General features: G+C 42.1%; 2 protein-coding genes, 1 long non-coding RNA gene and 1 other non-coding gene across 5 annotated transcripts; 3 read left to right on the top strand and 1 right to left on the bottom strand.

Moving 5' to 3' along the window:
- Positions 1-33: 33 nt before the first annotated feature.
- On the bottom strand, positions 34-105 carry trnag-ucc (transfer RNA glycine (anticodon UCC)). Its single transcript has one exon. It is a non-coding gene; the product is annotated as a tRNA-Gly (tRNA).
- A 2,641-nt stretch (positions 106-2,746) lies between these two features.
- Positions 2,747-9,690, top strand: LOC137312406 (uncharacterized). Of its 2 annotated transcripts, XR_010960716.1 has the most exons (5): positions 2,747-3,071; positions 3,165-3,264; positions 3,623-3,708; positions 6,842-6,904; positions 7,265-9,690. It is a non-coding gene; the product is annotated as an uncharacterized lncRNA (long non-coding RNA). The 2 variants fall into 2 exon arrangements; XR_010960715.1 differs by having other exon boundaries at positions 2,747-3,264.
- A 2,206-nt stretch (positions 9,691-11,896) lies between these two features.
- LOC137312509 (histone H2B 1/2-like) lies at positions 11,897-12,769 on the top strand. The gene has a single exon (XM_067979049.1). It carries the CDS (start codon positions 11,897-11,899, stop codon positions 12,269-12,271), a length of 375 nt encoding a protein of 124 aa, XP_067835150.1. The 3' UTR covers positions 12,272-12,769.
- Positions 12,770-13,066: 297 nt separating this feature from the next.
- LOC137312397 (histone H2AX-like) lies at positions 13,067-13,456 on the top strand. Its single transcript, XM_067978965.1, has one exon. The coding sequence runs from the start codon at positions 13,067-13,069 to the stop codon at positions 13,454-13,456; it is 390 nt and encodes a 129-aa protein (XP_067835066.1).
- Positions 13,457-14,236: the final 780 nt, after the last annotated feature.

The raw sequence follows: 14,236 nt of genomic DNA, 5'->3' as shown, positions 1-14,236 counted from the left end.
TCAAAAGGAAGTGAAATAATAAGAATAACTAATTGCGATGGCCGGGAATCGAACCCGGGTCAACTGCTTGGAAGGCAGCTATGCTCACAACTATACCACCATCGCTGATAATTTGCCACCATAAAATAGTTCCTAAACATTAGACCCTAAACAGACACTGCAGGCTTTTGGATTTTGTCCTTCATTGAAACTGGTTTCTGACGGATCCTTTCTCGCTCTGTTGCAGTTCCCGTTTCCGCCCAGTAGATGTCGCCAACCCCCAATCAATGGAAATTACACAACAGCCAGTAATTCTTCACCTTTTCTCGGACTGAAGAGACAGTCGATACCTGCAATACTTGTCCAGTTGGAAATACATTTTGCCGCAGCTCACATCAGCCATTGAGTAAAGTTAAATAGTTATATTAAATCATTACAGAGACCGGACGACCAGCTGGGCACGAGTGGCAGCTTAATATTCAAGCCGATAAGATCTTTTGAAAGGACAGGGAAATAGAGAATGAAGGCAGAGTAGCAATATTAGTAAAGGACAATATTACAGCAGTTGAAAGATGCAATATCAGTGAGGGTGAGCGGGCAGTGTAAACACTCTGAGAGAGACCCATCACAAGTGGCCCCACTGTACTCCTCCAGAAGGTATAAGAAGGGCGAGTGGGGGAGGATTTCTTCATTCTTTGTGGAAGTATTTGTGAGATTGTGGAAATGTCTGGAAGATGAAAAACCGGCGGTAAAGCTCGGTCCAAGGCCAAGTCTCGCTCATCCCGGTCCGGACTGCAGTTCCCTTTGGACCGTGTTCACAGCCTCCTGCGAAAGGGGAACTACGTTGAACGTGTGGGTGCCGGAGCCCCGGTCTATCTGGCTGCTTTGTTCGAGCATCTGACGGCTGAAATCCTCGAGCTGGCCGGCAACGCGGCCCGAGACAACAAGAAGACCCGGATCATCCCCAGACAGTTGCAGCTGGCCATTCGTAACGACGAGGAGCTCAACAAGCTGCTGGGACTGGTGACCATCGCTCAGGGCGGGGTGCTGCCTAATATCCAGGCCGTGCTGTTGCCGAAGAAAAGCGCTGGGAGCATCAAGAACAAGTGAAGCGGCCAAAATTTAATCTAATAACAGGACAAGGACAGGACCAATCTTATTAAATCATTTGACTAATTAACAGAAAGAGTAAATAAGGGTGACCTGGTAGATGTAATACATTTGGATTTTCAGAAAGCCTTATGTAAGGTACCGCATTGTGGACTCATGGCAAAGTTTAGTGTACGTGGAGTCAGGGGACAGGTCGCAGAATGGAAAGCAAGCTGGCGACAAAACAGAAAACAGAGAATAGGGGTTACGGTTAGTTGCTTGGAGTGGCAAAAAGTGGGAAGTGGTTTAACACAGGGATCAGTGCGGGGACCACTGCTGTTCACAATTAACATTAACGATTTGGATTCGGGAATCGGAAGTACAATTTCAAAATTTGACTTTGACACCAAATTGGGGGGTACAGTTAATACAAAGGAAGAATGTGTCAAAATGCAAGAGGACATCAATAAACTTGCAGAATGAAGAATAAGGAGCTCACATATTGTTTGGATAATAAGTCTGAACAGGATAGAGGAGCAAAGGGATCGAGGGGTACAGACACACAAATTACTAAAAGTCGCAACTAAATTAGCTTCGCCAGCGTTACCGTCTGACAAAGACACTCGCCCTGAATCTGTGAAAAGATAATGACCATTAACTTGGACTGATGCCGAACACATCCCCAGTTATAGTGCGGCCCGGCCCGGACATCTCATTCTCTCTGTTTTATATCAGACAGTATCCCACCTTCATGTGAGCACTAGAGAGAGAGAAACAGTATCAATCTTACACTTCGTATCAGTGTCTAAATCACGCACAATAGCAATATCCACCTTCAGAAACAGCGCCAGAGAGAGAGAAAGGGAAGCAGACACGGTGAGAGAGACAGAGAGAGCGGTGAGAGAACCGGTAAAGTTCTGTTTTATCCAGAAAGATCGCGTTGGAGAGACAGAAGATGCAATTTCATCTCTCACTGATATTGTACAAGGGACAGACACACTATTAATCCCACACTCAGGGAAAGTGCAGAGTGACAAAAACAATAAGCCACATTTAACCCTCTTTTGCCTGTTATACCATCTGAAGTTTTGCAGCTCAAGGCTGTTCGATATTACTCTTAGTAACCGAGAATTTCACTCCGGTTAAATTAATCTGGGATTGTTGCTGTCAGATATTAATTCTACACGGTCCCAGCAAATGCACCAACTCCCACTTTCCTCCCATGTTTCTCCAGGATTGGTCTGAGAAATCCACCCTCCAGTTTCGGAGTCACACGTTCATTTATCAGTAGAGGGGCCAAAAATGAACAGAATCCTTTGGCACATTCCACAGCCGCCCACTTAATCTATGAAAGGCTCTTTACCATCACAAGATATGGACAGGAACAGCAAGGATGGAAACATCAAGTTTAATAGTTAGAGGTTGTAAAGTCAGTCTGGATTCCAGCGTTCGGCACTGGTGGAATCCCATCTGTTTTCCATTCTGGTGCCTGTTCCTGCACTGCCTGTGGACCCCATTCCCTCTGACCTTTCCCCCAGCCCCACTTCCTTTGCTCAGACTCTGAAAAATTCCAATTGGGGAAAGTTTCCATCGATTTTTGTATTGGGAATTTTACCAGATATCTGCGCATGCGTGAATCAGCCCCGCCCCCAGGGCTGCTTGTTGGTGAGCGGAAGAGCGCATGCGCGCTCCCCTCCCCCAGCTCGGCCTGTGGGCGCCATTCCCTCAGTGAGCGGAAGAAGATGGTTTAAAACAGCCGGGAATGGAGAGATCACGGCCCCCGGGGGAAGGGAGCAAAGAGCAGCCTCGTTACAGCAGCTCATCGCTTCGGGACCGTGTCCGCAGATGGGCTCAGATCGCCATTGAGTCCGGGGGAAGGGCAGGGGAAGTCCGAGGGCTGTTTGTAAGAGGCGGAGTGGATCAGGAACTAGTCCAGGAACATCTATTGAGCGGGGGAAGGGAGAGGTCATTCTCGGGCTGTTTGTGCACAGGGTGTGTCCAGGGTAAGGGAGAGAGAATGGGAAGAAAGTGCTATTTAAAATCATTGCTGCTTTCTCTCCCCAAACCAGCAGTGAATGTTCCTGGTTTATTTCCAGTCTCATCCTGTTTATTGTTACTGGACATTGAAGAGTGGAAACAGAGCCGGACAGTAAGGATGTGGGGAGTTATACAAAGAGCATCTATTGCAGGCACCAGGTGAGAAGTTGAAGGACACATTTTAAACAACGGCTGTTTGCTTTCAGTTGAACGGTTAGTCCCCTGGATGAGGGGTTTAGAAACCTGACCCGAACATCGGGTAGTCCCATTCATGGACCAGTGCAGTGGTTGGGTTGTGTCTGAATGCCTCTAAATTGTTATAAAACAGCCCAACACACCTGCTCTGCAGAAGCTGAGTGCTGCAGTATTGCAGTGGAGTCAGATACTGATACTGTTTGTATCGCTGATTTTCAATTGTGGATATTCAAAATAATTATTAACAGATATTAAACTGATCACTTTTGTATTTTCCACCTCACCTGTTCTTGAGTTACAAGAGATACGTTTCTTTTTACAGGCAAACCCTTGAAGGAGCCAGATTAAATGTGTAATTTCGTCCACCCGAGGCAAAGGAACAGTGCTGCCAACTCCTTATCACACACAGTATGTATATTATCACTCACAGAGCACGGAGACACAGACAGGTCATCAGTTCCACAGTCTCAGTCAGCAGAAGTAGTCAGTCCCACACTGATCCCAAATTTCCAGAGACACATTTTCAATCCAACAGTCAAACAGAGGAGGTGAGGCAGACACTGTTCCATTTCTCCCGAACTCAGTCCCGCTGACAGGTAGATACAAAAATCCCAGTCCAAAGTCTCGCTTTCAGATTGTCAATTTCACATCAGCCATGAATTAAGTACCAGATACCCCGAGATTCAAATTGAATACTAGCCCAGAACTCACACACACGTGAGTTTAATGCATGCAGTATCCATTCGAATCGTGTACCATTCGAATACAAATTGCCAGTCCAAAACTCATGTACAGTATCAGATTGAGAAATGCTGTGACAGTGTAACCTAAGTAACATATTAGATACCAGTTTATAATATACTCATAGTATGAGATTTAAAAATACAGTATCAATTCTATTAGCACAGACTGAGATACACATTACATACCAGTCCAAAAATGTTATAAAATAAAATGTAATAATGCAGTATCAATTCATTTAGTGCAGACTGATCTACACATTATATAGCAATTCAAAAATGTCACCATGTCAGTTTGAAAGATATATTAACATTCACAATATTACTCAAAGAGATATAGATTTAATAGTAGTCCAAAAGCACACAAATTATCTGATTAAAACCTCCAGCATCAAATCCTGAAGTTTATCCAAATTTACCAATTAAATAATGAGAAAAATTATTTAAACATTATGATATTAAAGTACAGTATTGAATACCATAATGTAATCGGAGAAAATAATTAGATACAGATACAGAATGAATCTCACACTCAGATACAGTACAGAGACACACAGATAAAGAATGAATCCCACATTCACACACAGTACCAGAGATGGCAGATACAGAATGAATCTCATACTCACACACAGTACAAGAAATTGACAGATACAGAACGAATCCCATACTCACATAGATTACCAGGAACAGAATGAATCTCACTCACACAGTACCACAAACTGACAGATACAGAATGAATGTCACAGTCACATTACTGAAGACTGAGTTATACATTGCATACCTGTCCAAAGATCTCATAGTGTCAGATTGAAAGATACTGTATCAATTCCATTAGTTCAGACTGAGTTACATATTCGATATATTGGTAAATACTCATAGAGTATTATACTGAAATATACATTATCAATACCTTTGGTACAGACTGAGCTACACATTACATACTAGTCCAAAAACCTCATAAATGTTCAGACTGGAAGATACAGCTTCAATTCTATTAGCACTGTCTGACCTGTACATTGCATCCCAGACTGAAAAACCCATAAAATATTAGACTGAAAGAGAGATTATCGATTCCATGAGTGCAGACTGAGCCACACATTATATAGCAGTCCAAGAATCTCATAATGTAACAGACTCAAATATACAACATCAAATTCATCAGCACAGACTGAACTATATGTTACTCACCAGTCCAAAAATCTCATAGAGTAACAGATTGAATGATTCAATATCACTTCCATTATTGAAGACTGAGCTGCACATCACATTCCAGTCCAAAAATCTCATACAATATCAGAATTAAAGATACAGTATCAATTCCTTTAGTGCAAGATGAGCTACATATTACATACCAGTCCAAAAACCTCATAGTGTTAGACTCAGATATAGACTTAATCCCATTATTGCAGACTGAGCTACACATTACATACCAGTCCAGTAATTTCAACATAAACAGACTGAAAAGTACATTATCATTCATAATAAAGTTCAGAGATTAAGATGTAACATTACTCCAAAACTCACACACGTTGTTTGATTAAAGAAAACCGATAATTGTATCCATATTAACAAATTAAATACTCGAAGAACTGTATATACTTTAAAGTATTAAAAATATAGTTTCAAATCCGATACTGTAATCTGAAATAAGAATACAGAATGAATCCAGACTTGCACATTGTCTCAGAGACTGAATTACAGAATGAATCCCACACTGAGATAAAATAGCAGAAAATGGCAGATACAGAATGTATCCAACACTCACAGACAGTACCAGAGACTGACAGGTGCTAGAGATAGACAGATACAGAATGAATCCATCACTTATATGTAGTACCTTAGACTGACAGATGCAGAATATACCCTACGCTCACACTCAGTAGTGGAGACTGATAGATACAGAATGAATCCCAAACTCGCGCACAGTACCAGAGACAGACAGGTAGAGAATAAACCCCATTCTCACACACAGTCCCAGAGACAGACAGACACAGAAGAAACCCCACTCTCATACACAGTACCAGAGACTGACCTCTACTGGACGTAAGCGAGAACTGTAAAAGAGTGGAACAAATTCACATCATCTGTCATGGTTACAGAAACAGGACAATCTGCAATGTGAGGAAAGTCTCTGTCTGTAACAATTATTGTCGCATTTTTGCACATTATGATAGTGAAAAATGAAGACAATTGATTTATAATAAGGTTTTTGTTTTACTCATTCGATAGTTGTGAATTTACCGCATTATATTTCACTGTACATTGCACAGTATTTATCTCTGGTTTCTCAGGACACGATTTACATTGCTCCTCCACCCCATTTAGATTCTTCTTTTCCAAGCAGTATATGGCCTCCTTATTCCCCCAAGTGAAACGCACCACCTCGCACCTTTCTATATTGAAATTCAATTGGCATTTACACGGCCGTTCTCCTAGCTTCACAGTCTTCCTCAGAATAGATAATACCCCCTAAATTGATTAGAAGAATTTAACACAGCATTACAAATAGTGTTTGGTCTAACAAAATGTACTTGCAGCACGTCTCCATTCCTAGTTTTTCTAAATCTCACTCGTGCAATATAATGTGAAGAATGAGTTTATCTTCTGTCCCTCTCTCATCTGCAAACTTCAATGTCCCGGGGTTTGGGGACATCAACTGGCCGGAAGCAGAACCGCAACAATTCGGTACAAATTGGTGAAACCGGATAATGTGCAGTGTGAACGTGTTTGTGATTGGTGGCAGGAATTAAATCTGATTTTTCATATCTGCCCATTAACCTTTAGTGTTTGTTATTGAACAGTGAACAGAGCCGTACAGTAAGGATATGGGGAGTTATAAAAAGACCATCTATTGCAGGCATCAGGTGAGCTGTTTGAAGGACAAATTTTAAACAGTGACTGTTTTGTTTCGGTTTTATGGTTAGTCCCATGGGAGAGGGGATTAGAAACCTGACCTGTACAAAGGTTCCCGCCCCATGGATCAGTGCAGGGGTTGGGTTGTATCTGGATGTCACTATTTTTTTGTAAAACTGCCCAACACACCTGGTGTGCAGAAGCTGAGTGCTGCAGTACTGCAGTGGAGTCAGACACTGACACTGTTTGTATCACTGGTTTTCTATTTGTAGATATTACAATTATTATTAACAGAGAGATTCAATTGATCACGTTTGTATTTTCTACTTCACCTGTTGTTAAGTTACAAGCGATATTTTTTCTTCCTGCAGGCAAATCCTTGAAGGACCCACAGTCAATGTGATGTTGACTCCACCCGAGGCACGTGGAGCAGTCAATGCAGCCAGCTGCTTCTCACACACAGTAGGTACATTAACACTCACAGAGCACAGAGACAAGGACAGGTCACCAGTCCCACAACCTCAGACAGCAGAAATAGCCAGTCGCATACTGATCCCAATCCAACAGTCAAACAGAGCAGGAGAGACAGACGGAATTTCCATTTCACAATGACTCAGTACCGCTGACCGGCAGATAAATAATTCCCAGTCCAAAATCACACCCAGTATCAGATTGAAAGGCACTGTGTCAATCTCACGTTAGTTCAGCCTTAGCTACAAATTAAATCCCAGATAGAACTGACACATGGGACCGATTGATAGGTACAGAATGAATCAAAATAGTGTACCCGAGATTCAAATTAAGTACCAGCCCACAACTCTCACACATTATGAGTTTAAAGATGCAGTATTCATGACCACATTGTACACTGAGATACACATTAGATACCAGTTCAGATGTTACCCAAATTTGACTCACATATTTGTCCAAAAACCTCATAGTGTCAGAATGCAATGTCCATTTCAATTCCTTTACTGCAGACTGAGGTACACATTAGATACCAGTCCAAAATTATCATAAAGTATGAGACTGAAAGATACAGTATCAATCCCATTGGTGCAGACTGAGCTACACGTCACATACAAGTCCAAAAATCTCAGTGTCAGGTTGAAAGATACAGAATCAATTCCATCAGTGCGGATTGAGCTACACATTATATACAAGTCCAAAATTCACATAGAGTCTCGTACTGGAAGATACAGTATCAATCCCATTAGTGCAGGCTGAGGTACACATTAGTTACCTGTCCAAAAATCACATTGTGTCAAACTGAAAGGCACAGTATCAATTCCTTTACTGCAGACAGAGATTCACATTAGATACCTGTCCAAAAATCAAGTACAGTATCATAATGGAATATATAGTATCGATTTGATTAGTACAGACTGATCTACACGTAACATACCAGTAGAAAAACCTCACACGGTATCAGACTGGAAGATACAGTATCAAACCCATTAGTGCAGACTGAGGTTCACATTAGATACCAGTCCAAAAGTTACATTCAGTGTCAAACTGAAAGATACAGTATCAATTCCATTGGTGCAGAGTGAACGACACCTTACAAACCAGCCTAAATATATGACACAGTAACAGACTGGAAGGTTCAGTATGAATTCCATCAGTGCAGACTGAGCTACACATTACAAACCAGTCCAAAAATCTCTTGCAGTGTCTGACTGAAAGTTAGAGTGTCAATTCCATTTGTACAGACAGAACAACAGATTACATACCAGGTCAAAAATCTCATACAATGTCAGCCTGAAAGATACAATATCAATTCCATTAGTCCAGACTGAGCTACGCATTAAATACGAGTCCAAAAAATTCACAGCAAAAGATTGACATGTACATTATCTTCAGAGATTAAGATATAATCCTACAACAAAACTCACACATGTTGTTAGATGAAAACAAAATCCAATAGTGTATCCATATTTACAAATTAATGCCAGACAAAAGATTTGTACATATTAATGAATTTAAGAAACAGTTTCAAGCACTATACTGCAACCTGAAATAAGAATGCAGAACGAATCCAGACTTGCACTTTTCCCATAGACTGAGTTACAGGATGAATCCCCCACTGAGATAAAATACCAGAGACTGACAGTCACAGAATGAAACCCACACTCACAGATAGAACCAGAGATTGACAGATACAGAATGAATCCCACATTCACAGACAGTATCAGAGACTGACAGATACAGAATGAATCCCACACTCACACACAGAACCAGAGACTGACAGATACAGAATGAATCCCACACTCACATATAGTACCAGAGATTGACAGATACAGAATGAATCCCACATTCACAGACAGTACCAGAGACTGACAGATACAGAATGAATCCCACACTCACATTCAGTGCCAGAGACTGACAGATACAGAATGAATCCCAAACTCACACACGGTACCAGAGAATGACAGATACAGAATGAATCCCACACTCACAGACTGTACTGGAGACTGACAGATACAAAATGAATCCCACACTCACAGACTGTACTGGAGACTGACGGATACGGAATGAATCTCACACTCACATACTGACTGACAGACAGAGAATTAATCCCACACTCTCATACAGTCTGACATCTATTGGACATTAGTAAGAACTGTAACAGAGTGGAATAAATTCACATCATCTGTCGTTGTTACAGATTCAGCACAATGTGCAATGTGAGGAAATAGTTTCTCCCCGTAACTTCTACTCTCGTATTTTTTCATATTTTGTCAGTGAAAAATTAGACAATTGATTCATAATAAAGTTTTGTTTTGATCGTTCGAAAGTTGCCCCATTATATTTCCCTCTACATTGCGCAAAATTTCTGTCTGATTTCTTATGACACGATTTATATTAATTCAAATATACCGAACTGCAACACAAATAAAAACTGAGCGCAAATCTGGAAGTTTCAACGGCGACCGTCAAAAGTGAAAGGGATAAAATATAGAAAAAATTAAAACCGAAAATGCTGGAAAGACTCAGCAGGTCCGGCAGCATCTGTGGAGAAGGGAAGCTCGGGTTAACGATTCAGGTCAATGATCCTTCGATAGATCAGAAAGGTTAATCCGACATAATTTAAATAAGGAACGGGAATCAACAGAGGGAAAAACTTCAGACAATCAATTAATTTCACAGATCCGTGCAATTGTGTCCTTTATCCACCGTACAGATCAGGGCAAATAATAATACAAAGGAACAGTTAAATTCAACGTTATGGTGGAAGAAATGAATTTTAAAAGTATTTTTTGTATAAATTGGACCCGTTTGGAAACATTATCGCTCTGAACATCATCAAATTCGGTTCCAGTCTTGGTGTTTCTGAATTCAGCGTGCTGGGATTCAAACCTGTTGGAATTAATTGCTGGGAAGGCAGCTATACTCACCATTATAGCACCTTATTTCACTTGGATGGAGAAATAGAGAGTTTCTGTGGAATTTCGGACTGAATTGTTCCCTTTGGGTTTCTGGCAGTTTAATCACAGACAATAAATCGTTCCAAAAAATCATCCCCTGAACAGACACAACAAGCTGGTGGAATTTCTCATTCATAGATATTAAATAAGGGGATGGCAAAAGCGAATAGGAAGAGGTTAGGAAGAAGTCACAAAAACAATTAGGGAAGCAAACAGGAACCACGAAATCAAATTATCAAGGAATATAAAAAGTAATAGTAAATTATTCCACAGACACAAAAATAACAAAAGGAAAATCAGAATATCTTGAGTGCCACTCAGGGATTCACAAGATAAACTCACAGGTAACGTCAGCGAAATGGCAGAAATATTGAATTATTACTTTGCCTCAGTATTTACACGGGAGATTAACAGGGTGAACATGATATTAAAGGAAGAGTTCAATAGAGATATCAAGACATTTATGTTAAAATGGTGGTAGAACTCCTGGTCCAGATGGATTGCATCCGCACATAGTAAGTGAAGCAAGGGAAGAGATAGCAGAGGCATCGTTACATATATCGGAAAAATCATTACATAAAGGAATAGTGCCAGAGGACTGGATTACAGTTAATGTGATTCTTCTATTTTGAAACAGGAGATAGAACAAATCCAGTTCACCAAACATCGGTGGTAGGAATGATCATGGAATCATTTAATCACTGATGAAACAGAAAAAATCCAGAGACCGAAAATATAATAAAGAATAGTTATCACGGATTTCAGAAAGGGATGGTTTAATAGTTTGGCAGAAGGTTTGACAGTTTAAATCACAGTTCAACATAACTTATCTGCTTTTAAATTCTATTCCTCTAGAATGTGCTGTGTTTGCTTTTTTATGGTCTGAACAACCTGTGTTGCTACTTTAAATGATTTGTCAAACTGTACCCCTAAATCCCTTTGCTCTTCGACCTCATTTAGACTCGTATTTTCCAATCAGTATGTGGCCTCGTTATTCCCCCAGCAAAATGCACCACCTCACACCTTTCCATATGGAAATTCAATGGCCATTGACACGGACTTTCAGCAAGCTTATTAAACTCTTTTTTTATATTTTTTGCATTTTTCCTCAGTGTAGGCTATACCCCCTAAATTAATTACAAACATTTAATACAGCATTACAACTAATGCTTTGTATAATACAATGTTCTCCATTCCCAGTTTTTCTAAATCCCACTCGTGCAATATAATGTGAAGAATGAGTTTATCTTCTGTCCCTCTCTCATCTGCAAACTTCAATGACCCGGGGTTTGGGGACATCTACTGGCCGGAAGCAGAACTGCAACAGTTCGGAACAAATTGCTCAAACCGGACAATGTGCAGTGTGAGCGTGTTTGTGATTGGTGGCAGGTATTAAATCTGATTGGTTTCTTCAGATATCCAATCAGATCGATAAAGGAAAAATGTTGTGACATCAGTCCCAATCACAATCATTATATTTCCCATCCCTCATTAGCATAGGGCTGTGGGGTTGCCTATTTAATCCGAGCTCGGAGCGGATTTCGGTCATTTCTGAGTTTGAAATTGAGTTTGAAAATGCCTGAGGACAAGAAAGCAGCTCCCAAGAAGGGCGCCAAGAAAACCTTGAGTAAAGCACCAGCCAAGGGCGGCAAGAAGCGGAGAAAGGCGAGGAAGGAGAGTTACTCCATCTACGTCTACAAAGTGATGAAGCAGGTTCACCCCGACACCGGCATCTCCTCCAAGGCCATGAGCATCATGAACTCCTTTGTGAACGATATTTTCGAGCGCATCGCGGGTGAGGCTTCCCGCCTGGCCCATTATAATAAACGCCGCACCATCAGCTCTCGGGAGATCCAGACCGCCGTTCGCCTGCTGCTGCCCGGGGAACTGGCCAAGCACGCCGTGTCGGAAGGGACAAAGGCGGTGACCAAATACACCAGCTCCAAGTAAAACTCCACAATGTACTGAAAAAAATGAACACAAAGGCTCTTTTAAGAGCCACCCACAGTCTCTCTGAAGACGCTGTACCGACACCTCTGGATGGAATCATTTTACGGTAGATAGTTTGACACTAACTGTCTCTCTATAACTTGTCCTTTTGTGATTTCTCTTGATATCGGACAGATTCTCATAATCACTGCCGGGTATAATCTGTGTGTCGATGTTCAATTTACAGCCAATAAACAAAAACGTGTCCCTGAAACTCTCATTTCAGTTCATTTTCCGCCCCTTCCCCCGCGTCTGACACTTCAGCGCTGTTTCAAGGCGGTGGATTCGAGTTCGGTCATTTCTTTCTCCTTCTCACGTTTGTTTGTTAATTATTCGGGACAAAACGAGGCTTTATTCCCGCCCGATTGAAAGGGAACGGAGAATGAAGCGGTTTGTAACAGATTCTGGAAGTTGTGACGACAAATGTGGAATAACAGAGTAAAAGATGAGATGTTTAAATATTTGTTTTTACGCGACATTATTTACTAAATCCGCTTCTTGTGTTACAAATATATTGGCGGGCTTTTCAAATTTCAAAAAAACGGTTCTGGTCGGTATTTTCCGCCCTTTTCTCATTGCCGGCTATTGAGTGGTGAATGAAACAACCCTCTGATTGGTTTAACGAACAGCTCAATGAGGTTGAGAACACATGGACCAATCACAAGTGCCCCCACTGCAGTCCTCCAGAAGGGAAAAGAAGGGCGAGTGCAGGAGGATTTCTTCATTCTTTCTGAAAGTGTTTGTGAGATTGTGGAAATGTCTGGAAGAGGAAAAACCGGCGGGAAAGCTCGGGCCAAGGCCAAGTCTCGCTCATCCCGGGCCGGACTGCAGTTCCCTGTGGGCCGTGTTCACAGGCACCTGCGGAAGGGGAACTATGCTGAACGTGTGGGTGCCGGAGCCCCGGTCTATCTGGCTGCTGTGCTCGAGTATCTGACGGCTGAAATCCTCGAGCTGGCCGGCAACGCGGCCCGCGACATCAAGAAGACCCGCATCATCCCCAGACACCTGCAGCTGGCCATCCGCAACGACGAGGAACTCAACAAGCTGCTGGGAGGGGCGACCATCGCCCAGGGCGGGGTGCTGCCTAATATCCAGGCCGTGCTGCTGCCGAAGAAAACCAGCAATGTGAGCGCCAAGAGCAAGTGAAGCGGACACGATTTGATCTGATAACCCAAAGGCTCTTTTCAGAGCCACCCACTGTATCGGTGAAAGGGCTGGTTACTGTCGAAGCGAGTCATGAATCAATTTAATAGGGACTTGATTCCGATCCGAGAAACTAACAATAACTTGTTCAATGCATATGATCCAGATCGGTTTGTTGCAGTACTCGCTTCCGGACAGCAGATGTCGCCAATCTCCCATAGATTGATAATTGCAGATTGTATGGTGAATGAGACAAAAAATAACAAAATCGTCAGAATTGTCAATTGGGCGGGTGGAATACAGAAATACCAGGGAGGCATATGATTATTTTCTGTCTCATTCTCGGACAACACTGGCTCAGTCTGAGTTATTTTGCCCAGATTTGAACAGATGCTGACTGATATGCTGATTATTGTGTCAGCTATTGCTGAATTAAGAATGTGAGTGAAATTTCTTTTTGGATGTGAGTGAGGGAATTATTCTGTCCCTGTCCGTCCCACATCTGCTCCCTCCCTTTTATGCATTTCCCATTCAAGCAAGTTTCTCAAGGCCATGCGATTTCAACCCAGGCGATCACAGCTCTTTCCATCGCCGATTTGGTGGCTCTGAAAAGAGCCTTTGTTGAACTTGGTGCTGAAGCCGGGTCGGGTTTAGGCGCGCTCGCCGCGGATGCGGCGGGCCAGCTGGATGTCTTTGGGCATGATGGTGACTCGCTTGGCGCACAGGTTGGTGTCCTCAAACAGCCCCACCAGGTAAGCCTCGCTGGCCTCCTGCAGGGCCATG

This window comes from Heptranchias perlo, unplaced genomic scaffold, assembly GCF_035084215.1.
Source record: "Heptranchias perlo isolate sHepPer1 unplaced genomic scaffold, sHepPer1.hap1 HAP1_SCAFFOLD_43, whole genome shotgun sequence".
In the NCBI taxonomy this organism is placed as follows: domain Eukaryota; kingdom Metazoa; phylum Chordata; class Chondrichthyes; order Hexanchiformes; family Hexanchidae; genus Heptranchias; species Heptranchias perlo.
The sequence above is the reverse complement of the archived record's forward strand: the minus strand, read 5'-3'. Positions and strand labels throughout refer to the sequence as shown.